This window comes from Engystomops pustulosus, chromosome 6 (genome assembly GCF_040894005.1).
Source record: "Engystomops pustulosus chromosome 6, aEngPut4.maternal, whole genome shotgun sequence".
Lineage (NCBI taxonomy): Eukaryota > Metazoa > Chordata > Amphibia > Anura > Leptodactylidae > Engystomops > Engystomops pustulosus.
Window position 1 is genome coordinate 158,923,727 of NC_092416.1, and position 22,603 is coordinate 158,946,329.

General features: G+C 43.9%; 1 protein-coding gene across 3 annotated transcripts in view; it reads left to right on the forward strand.

The window, feature by feature from the left end:
* The window catches only part of LOC140064821 (uncharacterized), a 43,950-nt gene that overhangs the window by 13,738 nt on the left and 7,609 nt on the right, over positions 1-22,603 (forward strand). For 2 of the 3 annotated variants that reach the window (XM_072112066.1, XM_072112068.1), the window contains 7 exons: positions 7,372-7,503; positions 7,584-7,622; positions 8,394-8,454; positions 15,857-15,920; positions 17,266-17,351; positions 20,063-20,206; positions 21,739-21,786. In XM_072112066.1, the coding sequence (XP_071968167.1) occupies positions 7,372-7,503; positions 7,584-7,622; positions 8,394-8,454; positions 15,857-15,920; positions 17,266-17,351; positions 20,063-20,206; positions 21,739-21,786 (574 nt within the window). The remainder of the gene's footprint in view (positions 1-7,371; positions 7,504-7,583; positions 7,623-8,393; positions 8,455-15,856; positions 15,921-17,265; positions 17,352-20,062; positions 20,207-21,738; positions 21,787-22,603) is intronic. The other variant, XM_072112067.1, reaches the window with a different exon arrangement.

Consider the following 22,603-nt stretch of genomic DNA (forward strand, 5'->3'; position numbering starts at 1 on the left):
CCAAGGCGTACAGCGCCAGTTCGTGCCACATGTCCAGCTTTGAAACCCAGTAGTTGTAGGGAGCTGTGTGATCATTTAGGACGATGGTATGGTCAGCTACGTACTCCCTCACCATCTTTCTGTAAAGATCAGCCCTACTCTGCCGAGACTGGGGACAGGTGACAGTGTCTTGCTGGGGTGACATAAAGCTGGCAAAACCCTTGCCAGTGCTGGACAAGCTGCCTGCTCGCCTACTCTCCCTCGCTACTTGTCCCGCAGAACTACGCACTCTGCCGCTAGCGCTGTCAGAAGGGAAATACTGTTTCAGCTTGTGCACCAGGGCCTGCTGGTATTCATGCATTCTCACACTCCTTTCCTCTCCAGGGATGAGAGTGGAAAGATTTTGCTTGTACCGTGGGTCCAGGAGAGTGAACACCCAGTAGTCGGTGCTGGAATAAATTCTTTGAACGCGAGGGTCACGGGATAGGCAGCCTAGCATGAAATCTGCCATATGCGCCAGAGTACCAACGCATAAGAATTCGCTCCCCTCACTGGCCTGACTGTCCATTTCCTCCTCCTCCAACTCCTCCAATTCCTCTTCTTCTGCCCATACACGCTCAACAGTGAAGGACTCAACAATGGTCCCCTCTTGTGTCTCGCCAACATTCTCCTCCTCTTCCTCCTCATCCTCCTCCACCTCCACCTCCTCCGATATGCGCTGAGAAACAGACCTAAGGGTGCTTTGGCTATCAACAAGGGAATCTTCTTCCCCCGTCTCTTGTGAGGAGCGCAAAGCTTCCGACTTCATGCTGACCAGAGAGTTTTTCAACAGGCCAAGCAGCGGGATGGTGAGGCTGATGATGGCGGCATCGCCACTGACCATCTGTGTTGACTCCTCAAAGTTACTCAGCACCTGACAGATATCAGACATCCACGTCCACTCCTCATTGTAGACTTGAGGAAGCTGACTGACCTGACTACCAGTTCTGGTGGAAGTTGACATCTGGCAGTCTACAATCGCTCGGCGCTGCTGGTAAACTCTGGATAACATGGTCAGTGTTGAATTCCACCTCGTGGGCACGTCGCACAACAGTCGGTGAGCGGGCAGTTGGAGGCGGCGCTGCGCTGCCCTGAGAGTGGCAGCATCTGTGCTGGACTTCCTGAAATGCGCACAGATGCGGCGCACCTTCGTGAGCAAATCAGACAGATTGGGGTATGTCTTGAGGAAACGCTGAACTATCAGATTTAACACATGGGCCAGGCATGGTACATGTGTCAGTCTGCCGAGTTGCAGAGCCGCCACCAGGTTACGGCCGTTGTCACACACAACCATGCCTGGCTTCAGGTTCAGCGGTGCCAGCCACAGATCAGTCTGCGCCGTGATGCCCTGTAATAGTTCTTGGGCGGTGTGCCTTTTATCGCCTAGGCTCAGCAGTTTCAGCACCGCCTGCTGTCGCTTAGCGACGGCACTGCTGCTGTGCCTAGAGCTACCGACTGATGGCGCCATGCCCACGGATGGTCGTTCGGAGGAGGAGGTGGAGGAGGGGTGGGAGGAGGAGGAGGCATAGTAGGCGTGAAACACCTGGACCGAGGTAGGCCCCGCAATCCTCGGCGTCGGCAGTATATGACCAGCCGCAGGGTCAGACTCGGTCCCAGCCTCCACCAAGTTAACCCAATGTGCCGTCAGCGATATATAGTGGCCCTGCCCGGCAGCACTCGTCCACGTGTCCGTGGTCAGGTGGACCTTGTCAGAAACGGCGTTGGTCAGGGCACGGATTATGTTGTCTGACACGTGCTGGTGCAGGGCTGGGACGGCACATCGGGAAAAGTAGTGGCGGCTGGGGACCGAATACTGAGGGGCGGCCGCCGCCATGAGGCTGCGAAAGGCCTCGGTCTCTACTAGCCTATAGGGCAGCATCTCCAGGCTTAGCAATCTGGAGATGTGCACATTAAGGGCTTGGGCGTGCGGGTGGGTTGCACTATATTTGCGTTTCCGCTCCAGCGTCTGGGGTATGGAGAGCTGAACGCTGGTGGATGCTGTGGAGGATCGTGGAGGCGACGATGGGGTTTTTGTGGCAGGGTCCTGGGCAGGGGGCTGACTATCAGCTGACACAGGGGAAGGAGCAGTGGTGTGCACGGCCGGAGGTGAACGCGCTTGTTGCCACTGAGTGGGGTGTTTAGCATTCATATGCCTGCGCATACTGGTGGTAGTTAAGCTAGTAGTGGTGGAACCCCTGCTGATCCTGGTTTGGCAAATGTGGCACACCACAGTCCGTCGGTCATCCGGTGTTTCCTTAAAGAACCTCCAGACTTCTGAAAATCTAGCCCTCGCCGCAGGAGCCCTCGCCACGGGAGCTTCACTAGTTGACACATTTGGCGCTGATGCACCAGCTCTGGCCCTGCCTCTCCGTCTAGCCCCACCACTGCCTCTTCCAACCTGTTCTGGTCGAGGACTCTCCTCCGTCTCAGAAGCACTGTGTTCACCCGGCCTCTCAACCCAGCTTGGGTCTGTCACCTCATCATCCTCCGATCCCTAAGTCTGCTCCCCCCTCGGACTTCCTGCCCTGACAACAACTTCCCCACTGTCTGACAACCATGTCTCCTCATCGTCGGACACCTCTTTACACACTTCTTCCAGTACGTCAACAAGGTCATCATCACCCACAGACTGCGACTGGTGGAAAACCTGGGCATCGGAAAATTGCTCATCAGCAACCGGACAAGTGGTTTGTGACTGTGGGAATGGTCCAGAAAACAGTTCCTCAGAGTATGCCGGTTCAAATGGCAAATTTTGCTGGGAGGGGGCAGACTGGGGGGGAGGAGGCTGAGGTGCAGGAGCTGGAGGAGTGCCGATTTCGGTGACATGGGTGGACTGCGTGGAAGACTGACTGGTGGACAAATTGCTCGAAGCATTGTCGGCAATCCACGACATCACCTGTTCGCACTGTTCTGGCCTCAACAGTGCTCTACCACGAGTCCCAGTAACTTCAGACATGAACCTAGGGAGTGTAGCTCTGCGGCGTTCCCCTGCTCCCTCATAAGCAGGTGGTGTCTCACCCCGCCCAGGACCACGGCCTCTGACCCCTGCAGTAGTTGGACGCCCACGTCCCCGCCCTCGTCCTCTACCCCTAGCCCTCGGGTTAAACATTTTGAAAATGAAAGTTATAACTTGAATTTTTTTTTTAACTTTTTTTTTTTTTTTTTTTTTTTTTGTGTTTTTTAGTTTTTAAAACCAAACGATGCTATCCTATTGCTATGGCTATTTTATAGCCAAGTATGAAAGCACACTGCTATGCCAGATGAGATGACGCTGAGTTATGAAAAAAATAAACGTAAAATAAAAAAGGAAATGGCAGACTGTGCCTAATTGAAATACAACCCCGGGCCCTAATAAATTTTCCCACTTCGGTCTTTGCGATGGATATGTGCGTCACTAAGCGCAAAACACAGTGGTCGCAAGTCTGACTCCAAATTGCTCACAATTTGCTAGTAGATGCACTGCAACAACTACAGCCACCAGCAGATCAACCAGAAATCAAATATATATAACGGTACTGTAGGCGTAATTAAGCCGTTTGTATTCTCCTATGGCTATTTTCTAGCCAAGTATTACAGCACACTACTATGCCAGATGAGATGACGCTGAGTTATGAAAAAAATAAACGTAAAATAAAAAAGGAAATGGCAGACTGTGCCTAATTGAAATACAACCCCGGCCCCTAATAAATTTTCCCACTTCGGTCTTTGCGATGGATATGTGCGTCACTAAGCGCAAAACACAGTGGTCGCAAGTCTGACTCCAAATTGCTCACAATTTGCTAGTAAATGCACTGCAACAACTACAGCCACCAGCAGATCAACCAGAAATCAAATATATATAACGGTACTGTAGGCGTAATTAAGCCGTTTGTATTCTCCTATGGCTATTTTCTAGCCAAGTATTACAGCACACTACTATGCCAGATGAGATGACGCTGAGTTATGAAAAAAATAAACGTAAAATAAAAAAGGAAATGGCAGACTGTGCCTAATTGAAATACAACCCCGGCCCCTAATAAATTTTCCCACTTCGGTCTTTGCGATGGATATGTGCGTCACTAAGCGCAAAGCACAGTGGTCGCAAGTCTGACTCCAAATTGCTCACAATTTGCTAGTAGATGCACTGCAACAACTACAGCCACCAGCAGATCAACCAGAAATCAAATATATATAACGGTACTGTAGGCGTAATTAAGCCGTTTGTATTCTCCTATGGCTATTTTCTAGCCAAGTATTACAGCACACTACTATGCCAGATGAGATGACGCTGAGTTATGAAAAAAATAAACGTAAAATAAAAAAGGAAATGGCAGACTGTGCCTAATTGAAATACAACCCCGGCCCCTAATAAATTTTCCCACTTCGGTCTTTGCGATGGATATGTGCGTCACTAAGCGCAAAACACAGTGGTCGCAAGTCTGACTCCAAATTGCTCACAATTTGCTAGTAGATGCACTGCAACAACTACAGCCACCAGCAGATCAACCAGAAATCAAATATATATAACGCTACTGTAGGCGTAATTAAGCCGTTTGTATTCTCCTATGGCTATTTTCTAGCCAAGTATTACAGCACACTACTATGCCAGATGAGATGACGCTGAGTTATGAAAAAAATAAACGTAAAATAAAAAAGGAAATGGCAGACTGTGCCTAATTGAAATACAACCCCGGGCCCTAATAAATTTTCCCACTTCGGTCTTTGCGATGGATATGTGCGTCACTAAAACACAGTGGTCGCAAGTCTGACTCCAAATTGCTCACAATTTACTAGTAGATGCACTGCAACAACTACAGCCACCAGCAGATCAACCAGAAATCAAATATATATAACGCTACTGTAGGCGTAATTAAGCCGTTTGTATTCTCCTATGGCTATTTTCTAGCCAAGTATTACAGCACACTACTATGCCAGATGAGATGACGCTGAGTTATGAAAAAAATAAACGTAAAATAAAAAAGGAAATGGCAGACTGTGCCTAATTGAAATACAACCCCGGGCCCTAATAAATTTTCCCACTTCGGTCTTTGCGATGGATATGTGCGTCACTAAAACACAGTGGTCGCAAGTCTGACTCCAAATTGCTCACAATTTACTAGTAGATGCACTGCAACAACTACAGCCACCAGCAGATCAACCAGAAATCAAATATATATAACGCTACTGTAGGCGTAATTAAGCCGTTTGTATTCTCCTATGGCTATTTTCTAGCCAAGTATTACAGCACACTACTATGCCAGATGAGATGACGCTGAGTTATGAAAAAAATAAACGTAAAATAAAAAAGGAAATGGCAGACTGTGCCTAATTGAAATACAACCCCGGGCCCTAATAAATTTTCCCACTTCGGTCTTTGCGATGGATATGTGCGTCACTAAAACACAGTGGTCGCAAGTCTGACTCCAAATTGCTCACAATTTACTAGTAGATGCACTGCAACAACTACAGCCACCAGCAGATCAACCAGAAATCAAATATATATAACGCTACTGTAGGCGTAATTAAGCCGTTTGTATTCTCCTATGGCTATTTTCTAGCCAAGTATTACAGCACACTACTATGCAAGATGAGATGACACTGAGTTATTAAAACAATAAACGTAAAATAAAAAGAAACTGGCAGACTGTGCCTAATTCTACTCAAACCCCTAATAAATTTTCCCACTTTGGTGTTTGAGGTGGATATGTGTGTCACTAAGAGCTAAACACAACGGTAGCAAGTCCCCCTGCTAATTCCTCACAATATGGTACTAGCTGCAAATAAAAAAAAAAAAAAATTATAACGTTATTGTAGCCCTAAGAAGGGCTGTTGGGTTCTTTTAGAATCACTCCTGCCTAACAGTAAGCTAATAGAACACCCTAACGCTTTCCCTGACCAGCAGCAGCTCTCTCCCTAGCGGCATCCAGACAGAGAATGATCCGAGCAGCGCGGGCAGCGGCTAGTCTATCCCAGGGTCACCTGATCTGGCCAGCCAACCACTGCTATCTACGTGTAAGGGTACCACGTCATGCTGGGTGGAGTGCAGAGTCTCCTGGCTTGTGATTGGCTCTGTTTCTGGCCGCCAAAAAGCAAAACGGCGGGAGCTGCCATTTTCTCGAGCGGGCGAAATACTCGTCCGAGCAACGAGCATTTACGAGTACACTAATGCTCGATCGAGCATCAAGCTCGGACGAGTATGTTCGCTCATCTCTAATAGAGACCCTAAGGGCAAGCATCAATTGTTTCATGAAAATTTCTGAAGCTCGTTTATCTGAAGAGGTGAAACTCCTGCAGGGAATCAGACTCTCCTACTCCCACAAGCCCCAGGTGCTGCTCTCCATCTGAGTTTCAGACCAGCGGGGTTACTTCTTGTCTGGGCTGCAGCTGGCGCCATTTTAATTCTCGATCTCCCCGGGTTGACGCTGCTTCAGTTAGTGTTTAATGGGCTGTTTCTCCCCATGAGGAGATGCTCATGGAGGGGAAGGGCTCCACTGCTGTGCTAGGGAGCTTGCAGGAGACGGCCATTGCTTTATTTTCTGTGTCTAGTAGCTAGAGAGGGAAATCTTCAGTGTTAGCTAGTGCCCAGACGCAGGTCTTTTGCTTGTATTTTGTTTTAATTACTTGATATAAGCCTGTACATGTTGAGTATGTGACTCCAACTAATAATAGCGACTAGAAGATGAATCAATTTTGTAACTACGAGTCTGACTCTGCATCATCGTGAACCGTCTTGGCTCTCACCAGTGAGCTGAACCCCTACATTTGGTGTCTTGGATGCGGGCAAGAGACAGAGACTTGTTTGCAATAAAAAAATGGAGGAACTTATAAAACAACTTGTGCTGATTACTCCACCAACACACAGAGATTGACAGTGAGAGTCTTGATTACTCCTCCCACACACAGTGATTGACAGTGAGAGTCCTGATTACTCTGCCCACACACAGTGATTGACAGTAAGAGCCCTGATTACTCCTCCCACACACAGTGATTGGCAGTGATAGTCCTTATAATTTCGATCATACACAGTGATTAACAGCAAGAGTCCGGATTACTCCTCCCACACACAGTGATTGGCAGTGAGAGTCCTGTTTACTTCCCCCATACACAGTGATTGGCAGTGATAGTCCTGATTACCCCGCCCACACACAGTGATTGACAGCGAGAGTCCTAACTACTTCATACACACAAGGCAGCTCTTCCTGTATCTTTTGTATACAGAAAAGGCTGTAAATCAAATGATTTGGAAGGTCAGACCTAGGATGTGATACTTTTCTTTTAATATAAAATGTTGCATTTTGTTATACTATTTACTATAAAATGTCTTTGTCACAACATGCAAGATGACTCTTAAATCCTTAATGCTTTGCTTCTCAGGTTTAACGGTGTACTTCCATCCCTTAAGGCTCAAGTTAAAACAAACTTGAACCTTGATATGGACACAGTTTATGGCTACAGTAAATACGTCTTCAACAAAGATTCACTAAAAACATCATTAACAATGGATGAGTAAGTACACAGAGAAATGGGTCTAGTTGTTTCTGACATTTCATTTAGAATAAATAATAATAATTCCTTTATTTATATAGTGCACGCAGCGCTACACAGAGCGTGACAAATGAAAATGAGTAAGTATACAGAGAAATGGGCCTAGTAGTTGCAGACGTTTCAGGCTACAAGACTTAACCCGACATACAAAATGACAATTAATATTTTATTGATAATCACTGTATCTTATGGCTGAACTTTTACTGCTGCTGCTGCTGTATGATGACCATTCTGATTCAAGGGCCGGCATTACCTGAGGTGTTTAAAAACGCAATCTAAATGCGACGTAAGGGCTAATGCATCTGAACATGTGCATTTATGTCGAAAGTCCATCAGTCTACAATAATCTGGTGCCGTCTGCATGTTAATGAGGCAAATTGCACTACGTTTGCATCACTATTGTTAAATCTGTCCCACTGTGTGGTAACCGCACCGTGACCAGGTGCCATAGACGGCCACAGTCATGTCACCGGCCCCATACGGTCAGGCTGCAGTCACACTTTGCTCTTGTGCATCGACAACTCCCGGACACAGATGTGTCAAAATCTAAACGCTTTCAACACATACTTTGCTTTGTTAACCTCCATAAACACGGATCCTTGTTCCCAAATGCAAATGTTGCGCTATAAACTCGATCTGAACCCTATCTAAACCAACTTAAAGGAAGCGCTTGAGTTTCAAAATGAGTAAAATGTTTGATTGCCGCCTCAGGGTCATAAATAGTCTATAAATCCGTGATTCCAGGGTGATATCCTGTAATCATTGTAGTAATGGATAACACATTTCTGAAATGTCTTTTACTTGTGGAGAGTCATTACCAGTAATAATTTCATTATTGATTCTTTACACAGAATCTTATTAATACTTTCCTTAGACGTCCTCGAAGGGGATTTCACACCATTGGAGATTCTTGTAAGTATCACGTCTTCTTTAAAATAAATTAATAAAATGATTAAGATCAGGAGAAGAATCACAACCCCCAGGAAGGTTTTAAAGAAACCAAAATATGGAGTGTAGAAAGTTCCATTAAATCATGCAGAGACTTATAAGTTTGTTAACTGCTAGCCACTCATGCACCTATGACAGTAGTGGTGGAGCTGAAAACACGGACAAGAATAGGACTTGCTCCAAAACCTGCAGCCCGGGCAGTCGGCTCAAACCCGAAGCTGTAAAAACTACAACATTAGGGCACATTTACTAACACTCACTGGAGTTTACAGAAAATGCATTTCTTCTCTATAATGCTGCGTGCGGCGATTCACTAAGATCGTGCGCCAGAAATCATGAATGTGTCGCTTCCCCGCTCAGATTCGACAGAGTTCACCATCTTTTTTGTGGTGCACCTTTAACATAGGGCTTGCAACAAAATTTGAAAGTTAAATACAGTGCACGGTCTGAATCAGTCGGACTGTCCGACGGTACGCACCCTAATTTGTGTGGCATGGAGGGTCCACAAAAGGGTCACATGCGACACATTCACAGCGCAGACACTTCTTAAATACCTGTGCAAGCTGCTTTAGCCATGAAGAATGTGCACAGTCTGGCAAAAGTGTGATGCAAACCCCTTAGTAAATGTGCCCCAATGTGAGTGAGCCCCTTCCAAATCCATGGTATCACCTGTAGAAACAACGGCATGTATCATTAGCACGTTTTTTTTTCTTCCATTATATAGATTTTTCTGTTTAACCCCTTCATCTCTGAACCTGTCTTCCCCGTTAAAGCCCAGGTTATTTTTCAGTTTTTTTTATGTCAATGTTTTTACAAACTAAGGCTACATTCACACGATGTATGCCCGCCGTACCGTAGTACGGCGGGCATACATCGGTGCTGCGGAGAGGAGCAGGGGATGAGCGCTGCTCACCCCCACCCCTCTCCATAGGAAGATACAGTGCACGGCTCTGTAATACGGGAAAAGATAGGACATGTCCTATCTTTTCCTGGGCTACGGAGAGGTACGGTGCTCTATGTGTGCTGCACCGTACCGCTCCCGTACAGGGCCGTGAGCCCATAGAAGTGTATGGGGGACGTATATCGGCCGTACATATGTCGGCCGTATATAAGTCCCCCATACATGTGTGTGAATGTAGCCTAACCACTATAGTTGTGTGGTGTTTTCCTGGAAAAATGCAGTTTTGAGTTTCATGGTATCCTACTGGTGAGCCTTTTATTAACCCTTTCTGTGCACCAAATTAAAAAAAGAATGTAATTCTGACATTGTTTTTTTAATAAAAATGTTCTGCATTTGTTATCAAACTTAAATAACAAAAATAAGTCTCTGCGCCAATATGCATACAGCGATAACAAATGTACCGTATATGTTTTTTTTTTAATTGCCTTCCTTTGCATATTGAAATATTTTTGGGGGAGAAAAAAAACCTTTTTTTTCGTGTTGCCACCTTCCAATTGCCATAACTTTTGAAACTTATTTTTTGCGCAAAAGACCTGCAGGTTTTGTTTGCATACACTATGAGCTCATAAAGTATTTTAATTGATATTAATATGAATTTTTTTGGGTGCAGGATAAATTTAAAAAGTCAATTTATGGATAAATAGCATTATAATTTTGAAACCTGGGTTGGTACAGGTGTGTAGGTACAAAATGGGGTCGATTTTACTTTTTTAGCGGGTGATTTTTGTGTGGTTTTATGATATTTTTCTAGACTGTTTTTTTTTTTCTTAATTAAACTTTATTTTTTTTTACATTTTACTTTGTACCACAAGGGGACGCTGTCGTGAGATCATTCGATCTCTTATATAATTCTCTGAACTACTTACAGTATTTTTCGGACTATAAGGCGCACCGGAGTATAAGGCATACCATCAATAAATGCCTGCTAAAATGTCTAGGTTCATATATAAGGTGCACTGGATTATAAGGCGCACCTGATTATAAGGGTGAATGACCAGCAGGTGGCAGACCTGTGCACAGTTCAAGGCAGCTGTTGTCTGTAGTTCATATATAAGGCGCACTGGACTATAAGGCGCACCTTTAATTTCTGAGAAAATCAAAGGATTTTTAGTGTGCCTTATAGTCCGAAAAATACGGTATTTAGTGCAGTGCATTATATGCTTCTGGCCTGACACTGTAGATAACTATCCCAGGAAGTCCTGGGTTTGGAATGTGTCAAAAACACAACAAAAATGTGACACAATGCATTGTTTGAACATGCTATGTAGCCACTTAGACACCATGCTCCATGTTTGACCACGGTGTCAAAGGGGTTAAACACCCTAGACCAGAGCACCACCATCCTGGGTGTTATGCCAAGCCTTGGCTGTGATCGGAACCGGCAGGACCTGATGTCCTGAAATCTTCTTCTAACATGGTGTAGTAGAACAGTGGTGAATGAGAAATAGCAATAATGACTGCCCCGTTAGGTGCACATTTTTTCTGTCTTGTCGCAACACAAAGCTGGCGCGGTCACTTCATAAATACATGCAAAGTCAGACAGCAAACTGTCGCAAACACTTTATTAACTGTGGGCCTATGAATCCGCAATAAAGAACTGATAGGCCCCTTCCACACTAGCGTTGCATTTCATGTCAGGGTGCAATGCGTGAAAAACTGACGTTTTTGGCTGCGTTTTTGTTCCATTTTTCCTTGGAGTCATTAGCGTTTTTGCGTTTTTCACGCGCGTGTTGTTCACAGTTTTTTTGCGTTTTCGATGCGTTTTTCACGCACGTTTTTTAAGTCAATGGGAGACTCGGGCATTTTTCAAAGGGACCATGGTTCGGGAATAAAATGTTTTATTTAATTGAAAAAGAATGTCTTCTGATAAGTTAGCAGATGTATGCAAACATCTACAATCTATTCTTCACTGTTCCCCGTGTATATTATCTCCCGACAAGTTAGCAGATGTGAAGAACAGTGAAGAATAGAATAAAAACAGTGAACACAGTGAACACAGGATCATTTAAGTGAAAAACACAGTGCAGAACACAGTGAAGAATAAATTACAGATGTTCGGCACATCTGCTTACTTGTCGGGAGATACGCGCGGAACGGTGCAAACAAAATAGCATGTGAAGAACACTATATATGTATGGAGACATCTGGAGACATGTGTTCTTCACACACATATATATTGTTCTTCACATACTATTTTGTTTGCACCGTTCCGCGCGTATCTCCCGACAAATAAGCAGATGTGCCGAACATCTGTAATTTATTCTTCACTGTGTTCTTCACTGTGTTTTTCACTTAAATGATCCAGTGTTCACTGTGTTCACTGTTTTTATTCTATTCTTCACTGTTCTTCACTGTGTTTTTTTAATTAAATGCTCGATCTCGAGCAGGGGAATTATTCATGTCACCTAGCAACCCATCCGTTTAAAATGCATTGCACTCGCATTGCACTTGCATTGCTTGCGAGTGCAATACGTTTTTGATGCGTCTCCATAGACTTGAATGGGGCGGGAAAAACGCGCGTGAAACGCAAAAGTAGAGCATGCTGCGATTTTGACGCGCGTCAAAACAAATGCAAGCACGCGCGTGAAAAACAACGCAAATGAGGAAAGACCCATTGGAAACAATGGGACAGAGTGCAATGCAAGTTCTGCGCGTCAAAAGCACGCGCAGAACTCGCGCGTGAAAAACGCTAGTGTGGAAGGGGCCATAACCTGCATCAGAAACTAAGGGTGTAGTCACATGTCGCTTCTAAGGCCCCTTTCACACAATGCAGAACTTGCATTGCACTCTGACCCATTGTAACCAATGGGTCTTTTCAGACTTGCATTTTTTTTCATGCACACACGCGCGGTTTTTTTAACGCGTGTTTAAATCTCGACATGCTCTACTTTTGCAAGTCACGCGTGTGAAAAACGCACCATACAAGTCTATGGAGATGCATCAAAAACGCATTGCGCTCTGAGACACTTGCAAGTGCAATGCGTTTTTCACGCATCAATTGCCATAGAAAAGATAGAGCTCAGTCCTGAGCTCAGAAAATGCGCGTGAAAAACGCATTGAAATTGCTTTAAAAACGCGCGTGAAAAACTGAGACACTGAACAAACTCTGACTGAAAACTGATTGCATTCTGATGCAAAATGTGCGTTTTTCACTGACCAAACCCTGATCGCTCCCTGATCAGACTCTGACGTGATCTGCAACGCAAGTGTGGAAGGGGCCTAAGGCTAGTGCCACACGCACCGCTTTGTCTGTGTTTGAAAACACAAAGCCACCGAGGCGAGCCGCGGCCCGATTGCATCAGCGTTTCTATGGAAACGCCTGCGATCGGGAATGAGCTGCCGGTGTTTTACGTTAATTTAAGAGCAATTTGAGAGCATTTTCAGACCGGACCAGTTTGAATTAAGATAATTGTTCAAACCTGTCAAAAACTTTTTTACGATCTGAACTAAAAACGGCCTAAAAACGCCACGATGCGATCGGCGTTTTCAAATGCAGACAAAGCGGTGCGTGTGGCACCAGCTTAAGGGCGCGTTCACACGTTGCGTTTTGGTTGCGTTTTCATTTCGTTTGAAATGCATTACAACAGCTGATGAGAGGTAATTTGCCTAATTACATTACCGTTAACGTTTGTTAACGCAACGTTAACACATACGTTAACAAAACGCATGTGTTAATGCGATGTTAAAGCATGAGTTAACATCGCGTTTACAATGCGTTTTATAGACGGAAATGTTAACAGTGATGTAATTAGGCAAATCACCTCTCCTCAGCTGTTGTATATGCGTTTCAAGTACAATGAAAACGCAGGTCAAAACACAACGTGTGAACGTGCCCTAAGTGAAGCTTAAAGGGCACCTACCACCACAAATCTACCTATAAAGGTAGATCGGGTGGTAGGTGGATCAATGGGACGTGAGGATAGCCCTTTTAAGGGCTAATCCTCCTGTCCCCGCACTTCTTTAGTAACTTTTATTTGACTTTTATGGTAATTTTATTATGCGGCTACTGGGGCGTGGAGTAGCCGCATCTGAGGTTTTAAACCAGCCAATGGATTTAAACCAGCCAATGTCAATGGGCTCCGCGACAGATATATATTTTTTTAAATGTGGCGGTTTTTCCGAATCCGTCGGGTTTTCATTCGGCCACGCCCCCGATTTCCGTTGCGTGCATGCCAGCGCCGATGCGCCACAATCCGATCACGTGCGCCAAAATCCCGGGGCAATTCAGAGAAAATCGGCGCAAATCGGAAATATTCGGGGTAACACGTCGGGAAAACGCGAATCGGGCCCTTAGTAAATGACCCCCAATGTGTTTGAAAACGGACCAAGAATGCAGTTTGATCGCACCCTCAGGATACATTCACACATGGCATTTTAGATGCGTCAAAGCACATGCGTTTTTACATGTTACAATGCATTTGGCTACTCTGGAGGTGTTTTTCTTCATTGCGGGAAGTGTAAGCAGATGTAAAAAGTTTACACAGCTGCTTACACTTACAGAGATGAAGAAAAACGCTTCCAGAGTAGCCCGTGCCCGTCAGAAAAACCCAACGGATTCGGAAAACCGCGGTATTTAAAGGAAACCTACCATTTCAAATGGTAGGTTTAAGCTGTAAACACCGAGCTCCAGCTCAGGGTGAGCTGGTGCCGGTGCTTAGTTTCGTTAGTGTTAAAACCACGGTATCGCGGTTTTAACACTTTTTAAACTTTATAGCAGAAGCCGCTTCGGCGCTGCGCGCGACCGTGCGCGCGCAATGCCTGCGGCATTTCCTATGTAGGCGCGCGCACCGAAGCAGTTTATGCTATAAAGTTTAAAAAACGAAACTAAGCACCGGCACCAGCTCACCCTGAGCTGGTGCTCGGTGTTTACAGCTTAAACCTACCATTTGAAATGGTAGGTTTCCTTTAAAAAACCAAGTGTGTCGCAAAATTAAGCACTTACATGCATCAAGGAGAAGATGGTGAACTCCAGCGGACCTTGGCGCAGCAGCAACACCTGGTGGATATCGGGCGCACGACCTTAGTGAATCTCCTCATTGGAGAATGCACCGCTGGATCGCGTCAGGACCGGGTAAGTAAATGAGCCCACTTGTGTAAAAGCAGCCTCAGGCTACAGTCATCTACTTCAGTAATCATAGACGTACCTTAATCTCAGGTCTTCGTTTGAGTTGTTTGAAATGTTTAATTGTTTGAACCGTTTAACTGTCTAAACTGTTCTCGACTGTTTTTTTTCCCTCATAATTAGAAACCTATTTTAAGCGCAACAGGGAGTAGTTTATCCTGATTGCAGAGGTGTTCACACCTAAATGCTTGTGATTGGGATTGTAAACAATTCAAAACATGTGGTGTTGTTCAAGATCACAAGCGCTTAGACCTAATCACGTATGCGATCAGGCGATACCACTCCCCGCTGCACTTAAATTGGGTTTCTAAACACGATTCAAACGTAGTGTGTGAACTTGGTGTAAGGGTCTCTTCTTGAATCCTCTAAACATCCTAATAAATTCCATAATTAAAAGTGACAAAAAAAACAAACCGTATATATTTGAGTATAAACTGAGTTTTTCAGCACAAAAATTGAGCTGAAAAAAAAATAACTCGGCGTATACTTGAGTCTGTAAAAAATTAACACTGTACTCACCTTTCCAATGCCCCCGTAGGTCTGCAGGTCCTCTACTTGGTTTGTGCCCCTTCAGGTCCTTCAACTCCCGTATGTTTTTCCCTGTGCGATGCCGATGGTGCACAAACAATGACGTCGGCAAACGGGGACCCAAAGAGGAGACAGAGGACCTGAAGGACCCAAAGGACCTGCGAGGGTCGTTGGAAAGGTGAGTTCCGTGTTAATTTTTTTTTATTAAAGGCTAGGCGTAGTCGGGGCAGGGGCTGGCCGGCTATATACTGGGGGGATGGGCTGACTATATACTGCAGGGCTGGAAGACTATATCCTGGCGGACAGTGGCTGGCCGGCTATATACTGGGGGGATGGGCTGGCCATATACGGGAGAGGCAGGAGCTGGCAGGCTATATACTGGGGGCTGCTAGCTATATATTGGGGGGCAGGGGCTCGCAGACTAAATACTGGCAGCAGGGATTGGCTATATACTGTGGGATCTGGGCTTGCTGGCTATATAATTGGTGGACGCTGTGACCAATGTATTTCCCACCCTAAGTTTATACTCAATTCAATAGGTTTTCCCAGTTTCTTTTGATAAAATAAGGTACCTCGGCTTAGACTCGGATTGACTTATACTCGAGTTTATACGGTAATTAACTTTTTGTCCTTACATCTGTAAAGCCACATTCAAGGTTCTGTTATTTCCTAGTTACTTATGTTATAAATAGTCCACATTTTACCAGCTTTTTTTTTTTTACTATATATTTAACCCATTTATCTTTACACTTCAGATGGGAGGTGTTATGCAAACAGCCACGGCTTTGTTCAATGATGCTAGCAGAGCCACATCTAATAGTAAGTCATTTTTTTAGGGTGTTGTCACTGGTACCACGAGCACTGTGTTTACAAATGGGGGAAGGGGCACCTTAAAACAATGCAAGACACTAGGTTCTGGATAACCAATCGCTTTTCCATAGGAACCCCTAATCGAGGAGCTAGCAGTGCGTGAGACCATATAGCATCTATATGACGTCCATCCTGCATATTCTGATATCAGTTACTTATCATAGAAAGAGTTAGTTGGGAAAATGTCAAGAAACTGTCTTAAAGACTTGAAAAATGTGGTGCAAGGGAGTGTTTTAAGCTACAGGTAGATAAATTCTTTATCCAGGGAGGGGGAGGCACATCAGATCTAACAGTGTGTGAGGCAGAACAGAGATGCAGCAGAGGTGAGAACGTAATATGCATCTCATGGATTTACTCATCACTGTCTCATCTCTCTTTTTATGTGCCAGCTACTAGTAAAATGTTCAGAAGCTAAATAAAAGTGTATATAACCCTGTACCCTGATAATCTGAGCACATTGTCAACACACAGTACTAAATGGATCATAATGGACCATCACTGAGTGATAGGAGCTAAAACAGCAATAAATCTGTGTAAAATTGTAAATTAAATGGTTAAAAATTACCTTTATTGTGTTATCATCACTAGTGAATTGAAATTTGAGAATTTTCTTTCATGGGCAAACCACTTTAAGACTCAGATAGCTGGTCCTACTCCAGGACTGACATCCTTCACTGTATTCCATTGCAGAAAGAGCTGGCAACCAAATGTAGAGCCACCCACTGGACTCTTAAAGAGAAACAATAAAAATAGAATAGAGAAAAATACATGACAAGTTATACTGAATCCTTTCCCACTCGATCGATATCAATATTCTCAGCCCCAGGCAAATACAGGTAACAAGAATTCCCATCTTGTAGAAATGCTCCTAATTCCCCAAATACACAGAAAACTGGTATAAATGCCCTGATAACTCTCCCCCATGATACAAGGGGCGGCACAATCCTGCCCCCGCACGCCCCACAGCAGTCCCCTGGTCCGCCTGCAGGGTATGCACATAAATGATAATAATAATAATAATTCCTTTATTTATATAGCTCCAAAAGCGTGACAAATCGGTTCCTGTCCCCATGGGGTTCACAATCTAATCAACTGACCAATATGTTTTGGAGTTTGGGAGGAAACTGGAGGACCCAGAGGAAACCCATCAAACACTCAGCTCAGCTCCTCCTGCTCTGTAACCTGCAAATCACATATGAGAGTTGTACTGAGATCTGTCACCCAACAAATGGGGTTGGCCCCCAAATGTCTGCCCTGTTCGTATCTTATTTAACCTTTAATTGTTATTTTGCAGCTCCTTTTACGCTTGGTAATACACTGTGTAGGTATAGAGTGTCTGAAGTACAACATATCAATGGCATCCCCCACGGCAGGTGCTGTGTAAGTCTATTTCTATTATTAAATTAAATCTTTTCATAAACCTGTTTCTCATAAAATTATTATATTTCCATACACTCTTTTTTTATATGACCGGCATTGATAGGGCTGGAGGTTAGAGGAGGAGAATGTTAGATAGAGGGAAATATAAGCGCAGCTCCCCCCGCCCCTCTCCATAGGAATATACAGTGCACGGCCCTGTATTACATAGAAAGATTGGACACGTGCTGCACAGTAACGCTCTCGTACGCCGACCGTGAGGCCATAGAAGTGTAGGGGGGACATATATACGCCGTACATACGTTGGATGTATATACGTCCCCCATACGTTCGTGTGAATGTAGCCTTAAACTGATTGCATCCGTTTTTTTTAAGCACTCAGTTTAATGGGCATGCGCCACAGTTGTGTCAGACGCTTGACATAAATGTGGCTCCCAGTGCGAATCCGCACCGGAACGTCTGGCGCAAATAGTTTTATACATCTGGGTCAGTGTCTTATATTCATGTTTGCTCCTAAAGCTGCACATGCTCTTATGTTTTATTTTTCCATGAACAAGAATTTACATTTATTGTTGAACACAAATTCGGTATAAACATCTAAATTCCGTCAAGATCATCTTTCCATCTCTTTTCATGCACAACAAAACAGCAACATTTTTTTATTCATAGAGCATCATGTCTACAACTTCTCTAACTGCCTTTGAACTCTCCAAACTCTGAATTTCCTATCTGGGAAACATTGGCAGGCATTTTTCAATTGTGGCGGTGGAAGTGCGCTATAAATTTCAGCGGGATATAAGTTTGTAGCGCAAGTGATTAATGAATTGGTGCACAAACAGGTTTAGAACTGTTTCCCCGGTCAAGGAGGTTTAATAGAATAACCTAGACCAGCTTTTAGCAGGTCTAATTGTGCGCCAAAAAACGAATCATAAAATTAAGGGCACTGGAAAAGTGTTGGATGCCAAAATTTTCTGCCCAAAAAAGGTGTCGGAAAACCACCAATATTGTGGCACCGACACTTCATAAATAAGGCGCAACAGGTGCAGCAAGGGGGGAAAAAATCTGCCAGTTTTCCAAGTGAAAGTCGATAATAAATGTCCCCTATAGACCCCAATCTCACATATTTAGCAATGGCTCTTTCCCTTAATGAACACCTCCGGGTATCTTCTCGTAGACAATTTGCAATGCAGTAGTCAGTGATTTTATGTCATGAATACTTCATCCATGTTACTACCTCTTGCAGAATCTAAATGATCTAATACCACTAATGAGTTTCAAAATTAATAGAAAATATAGTCTAGACATGGACAAGGGATGAATTTTTTTTTCTTCATTTGAAATAATAATCTCCTTCACACTTTGCTTTCATCAATGCTCCTACAGCATTGCAGACCTTTGGCATTCTAGCTGTTAATTTGCATAGGTAATATGAAGACATTTCACCCCACGCTTCCAGGAGCCCCTCCCACAAGAAGGATCGTCTTGATGGGCATTTTTTTGCATACCATACGGTAAAGCTGCTCCCACAAAAGCTCAATGGGGTTGAGATCTGGGGAGTGGGCTGGCTACTCCATTAGAGATAGATACCAGCTGACTGCTTCTTCTCTAAATAGTTCATGCATAATTTGATGGTGCTTTAGGTCATTGTCCAGTTGAAATATAAAATTGGCTCCAATCAAGCACTGTCCATAGCATGACATTGCAAAATCTCTTTGTACAAATCTCCCAAATCTTTAACAGCACTAAAGCAACCCCAGACCATCACATGACCTCCACCATGGCGTCAGGCATCTTCCAGCATCTTTTCAGTTGTTCTGTGTCTTACAATTGTTCTTTTGTGTGATCCAAACACCTAAAACTTATATTTGTTTGTCCAACACTTTTGCCAATCTTCCTCTGTCCAATGTGTTATTTTGGCCATATTAATATTTTTCCTTTTACTAGCCAGTCTCGGTTATCGCTTTTTCTTTGCCACCCTGCCTGAAGGCCAGCATCCTGGAGTTGCCTCTTCACTGTAGAGGTTGACATTTGCGTTTGGCGGGTACTATTTAATAAAAAAGGCATTTAATCGTGCATTTACTCCGTCACCGGAAGTAACAGATCAAATGGCGCATCGCGCCAAGTACATGTATTAAGGCCTCACAATACTTCCAAAAAGCAAAGCTCAGCGCCTGCGCACAGCGCAGGATCATTACAAGGTGCTAGTACCATGGAATCGCGTTACTGCCAGCGCTTACGTACTAGAGCACTATGATGCAGTGAATGAAAACAACTAATATAACGAATATGCCCATGCTCAAGTACAAAGGTGCTTGTCACAGAATAGTTAAAGTAGAATCAAAGACCCAGCGCAAGCGCACATCACATACGAACATACAGCCCTAAAATATAAAAAATAACAGCGACGAATGCAAAATATGCGCTGGTGCACAAGTGATTAAATCAATCACAGGTTGACAAAAGTTTAAAGTAATATACGCTAGTTTTCTGTTTGAAAGTCAATTATAAATTTACTAGTATTATATCAGGCAGGTGAGAGAATAGCAGTGTTTGTATAGTCCATAGGGTGAGAGGAGTTACCCAAATAAGTGACTTCCCCATTTCCAGCTTTAGAAGAATAACAGGCTGTTTGCTTCTTCCCTTCACTGATCTCCTGAGATAAAATGTATAAAGTTTGGTTTCTGAACAATAAAGGTTTTATATTTCTGTTCTAGTTAATATGTGATGGAGGGGAAATCTGCCCATCAGGACCTATTACACCCATCACACCCGAACCACATGAAGGCTACGTTATGGTATTCTCACCTGAACTGGTTACAAGAGCTGCAGAACTTTCACTAATAGATTTGTCTGTCCAGGTATTATAATATGGATTATACAGAACAATATGGTGCAGGAAATCTTCATGTACAGGCAGTCCCCGGGTTACATACAAGATAGTTAGGGTCCATAGGTTGTTCTTAAGAATTTGTATGCACGTAAAAACTGTATATTTTATAATTGTAGATCCAGCCATTTTTTTTTTTGCCCCAGTGACAATTGGAGTTTCAAATTTTTGTGCTTTAATTGGACCAAGGATTATCAATAAGGCTTCACTACAGACACTTTACAGCTGATCGTTGCAGCCTGGGACTAAAGGAAAGCATCCAGAGAGCTTCACCAGAGGTCACAGAGGGCAGAGAGGTCCGTCTTTAACTATGGGTCGTCTGTAAGTCGTGTGTCCTTAAGTAGAGGACCGACTGTATACTGTATATAAGTACAGTAATATCTGTGCTGCTCTGTATTATCCTCACATTCCCTCATGCATTGCTTATTTCAGATGATGTGAGGCTGTAAACTACACGGGGAAGTTGGAATTTTTTTTGGTTGGCTTATTCACATCCTAGCCATCATTCTTACCACGATTGGTATAACCATGAGTGTAACTATAGAATATCAGTAATTCATCAATTACACGACTATATATCTGCCTACTGCTATTTCTGACTTTTGAGAATAATGATCTTTAGAGAGGGGACATGTCTGTGGGCTTAACTGTGAAGTAGGGACCCAGTCCCAACTGTGACCTCTATAGTGATGCCGATGGGTAATCTGATCTTTCAGATCACATCACATTTCTGGTTCTTTGATGTACAGAACGAGAGAAACAGTCACTTAAAGACATAATAGGAGATGCGAGCAATGAAATTCATTCCCGCCTTATTCAACTGTCACTATCTTCAATTCTGTAGCCCACAGATCTGAATATGAGATTAAAAAGCATGTTTCTACCTTTAATATAACCAAAGATAGAGGCGTCTGAAGTGACACTCCCCCTGCAGCCGCATCTGGGGCAAAGTAGGCAAAAGGGTGATATCACATAAAAGAGGGAATTCTAGAAGGACTTTCATACCCTACTTGATAGGTCACAGTTTCATGGGGTAAAGTCTGCTGATAGTCTCCCTATAATAGCATAAAAGTATAAGGGAAGGGAATCGGATGTATTGGCTAAAGGGAGACGTGACAGGAACATAATCGCTGGGGGCACCTCTCTAAGGCCAAAGATTACAGAAAAGTGACCACCAGGAAGACTTTGTGGCACCTCTAGAAGCTTTGACTTGTTCATGTTTGTCATGTAAAAGTATAAAGAGGTAAAATGTGCAGTAATCTCCCAGGGGTGAGAAATCAGACCCATAGGAACTTTCACAAACCTTTTTAGTACATGTACACAAAGTCCTCCGATATAAAGTCCTCTTTAGGACGTCTCCGTATCTGCGACCTCCAGTCCTTACCATTATACGTGGTCTCACCAATACAAATATGAACAAATTGTACTAAACCAATAACTGCTGAAAATATACCATTATTGGTGTTTACAACTCTAAAAACATAACATTTCTTTGGTTTACAGATTGGTTTAGACGCTGCTCAGTTGGACGGAGCTGTATCACCTGGCTCAGTAAGTGACTTTCATGTTGTTATAAACATACCATATGTGTCAGTCATTGAAGAGAACCTGTCAGCAGAAACTAAACTAATGAACATTAATTAACCTCTACCGGCATGTTTTCAAGCAGCGTAAAGGGGTTTTCCTGAGAGTTAGGCCCTGTCCACAGGAAAGGGCCTAAATTTCTAAACAGTGGGGGTCTCAGTGATGATACACCCACATATCATGAAAATGAGGGGTCCAAAGTGGTGCTAGGTACCTCAGTCGGACCCCTTGTCGCTCCAGGAGAGTAATGTAGCAGACGGCTGCGCATGACCTTTCTGCTCCATCCATCTCTACGGAGCTGACGGAGATCGCCGAGAGATCACTGTGGATAGGGCCTAACTTTGATTTGTGGGAAACCCCTTTAACACCTTCCGATTTCCTTTTTTGTCCAGTGTGGTGACATCATCCAGAAAATCAACTTTGAAGTGAGATGAAGTGAACTGATTGTATAAAGTCAAGGAGGTGGAGAGTTTAGCACTGAAGTCAAGCTCTCCCTACCTCAGAACCTCTCTGCTGTATTTGATGCCCTTAGGTACAGGGTCACTACTATCTAGCTCTCCTGTCAGCCAGAGCAGAGAGGAATTTCTGAAGTGAGGAGAGCTTGACTTCAGCATTGAGCTCTCCGTCTGACTTTTAACTACTAACATACATCTTCAATGTTGATTTTCTGGATAATCCTACCACACTGAAACCTGATCAGGAAAGTGTTAATCTGCTTGACAACATGCTTCTAGGGGTTTATTAACCCCTTAAGGACGCAGGGTTTATCCGCTCATTTCTCGCT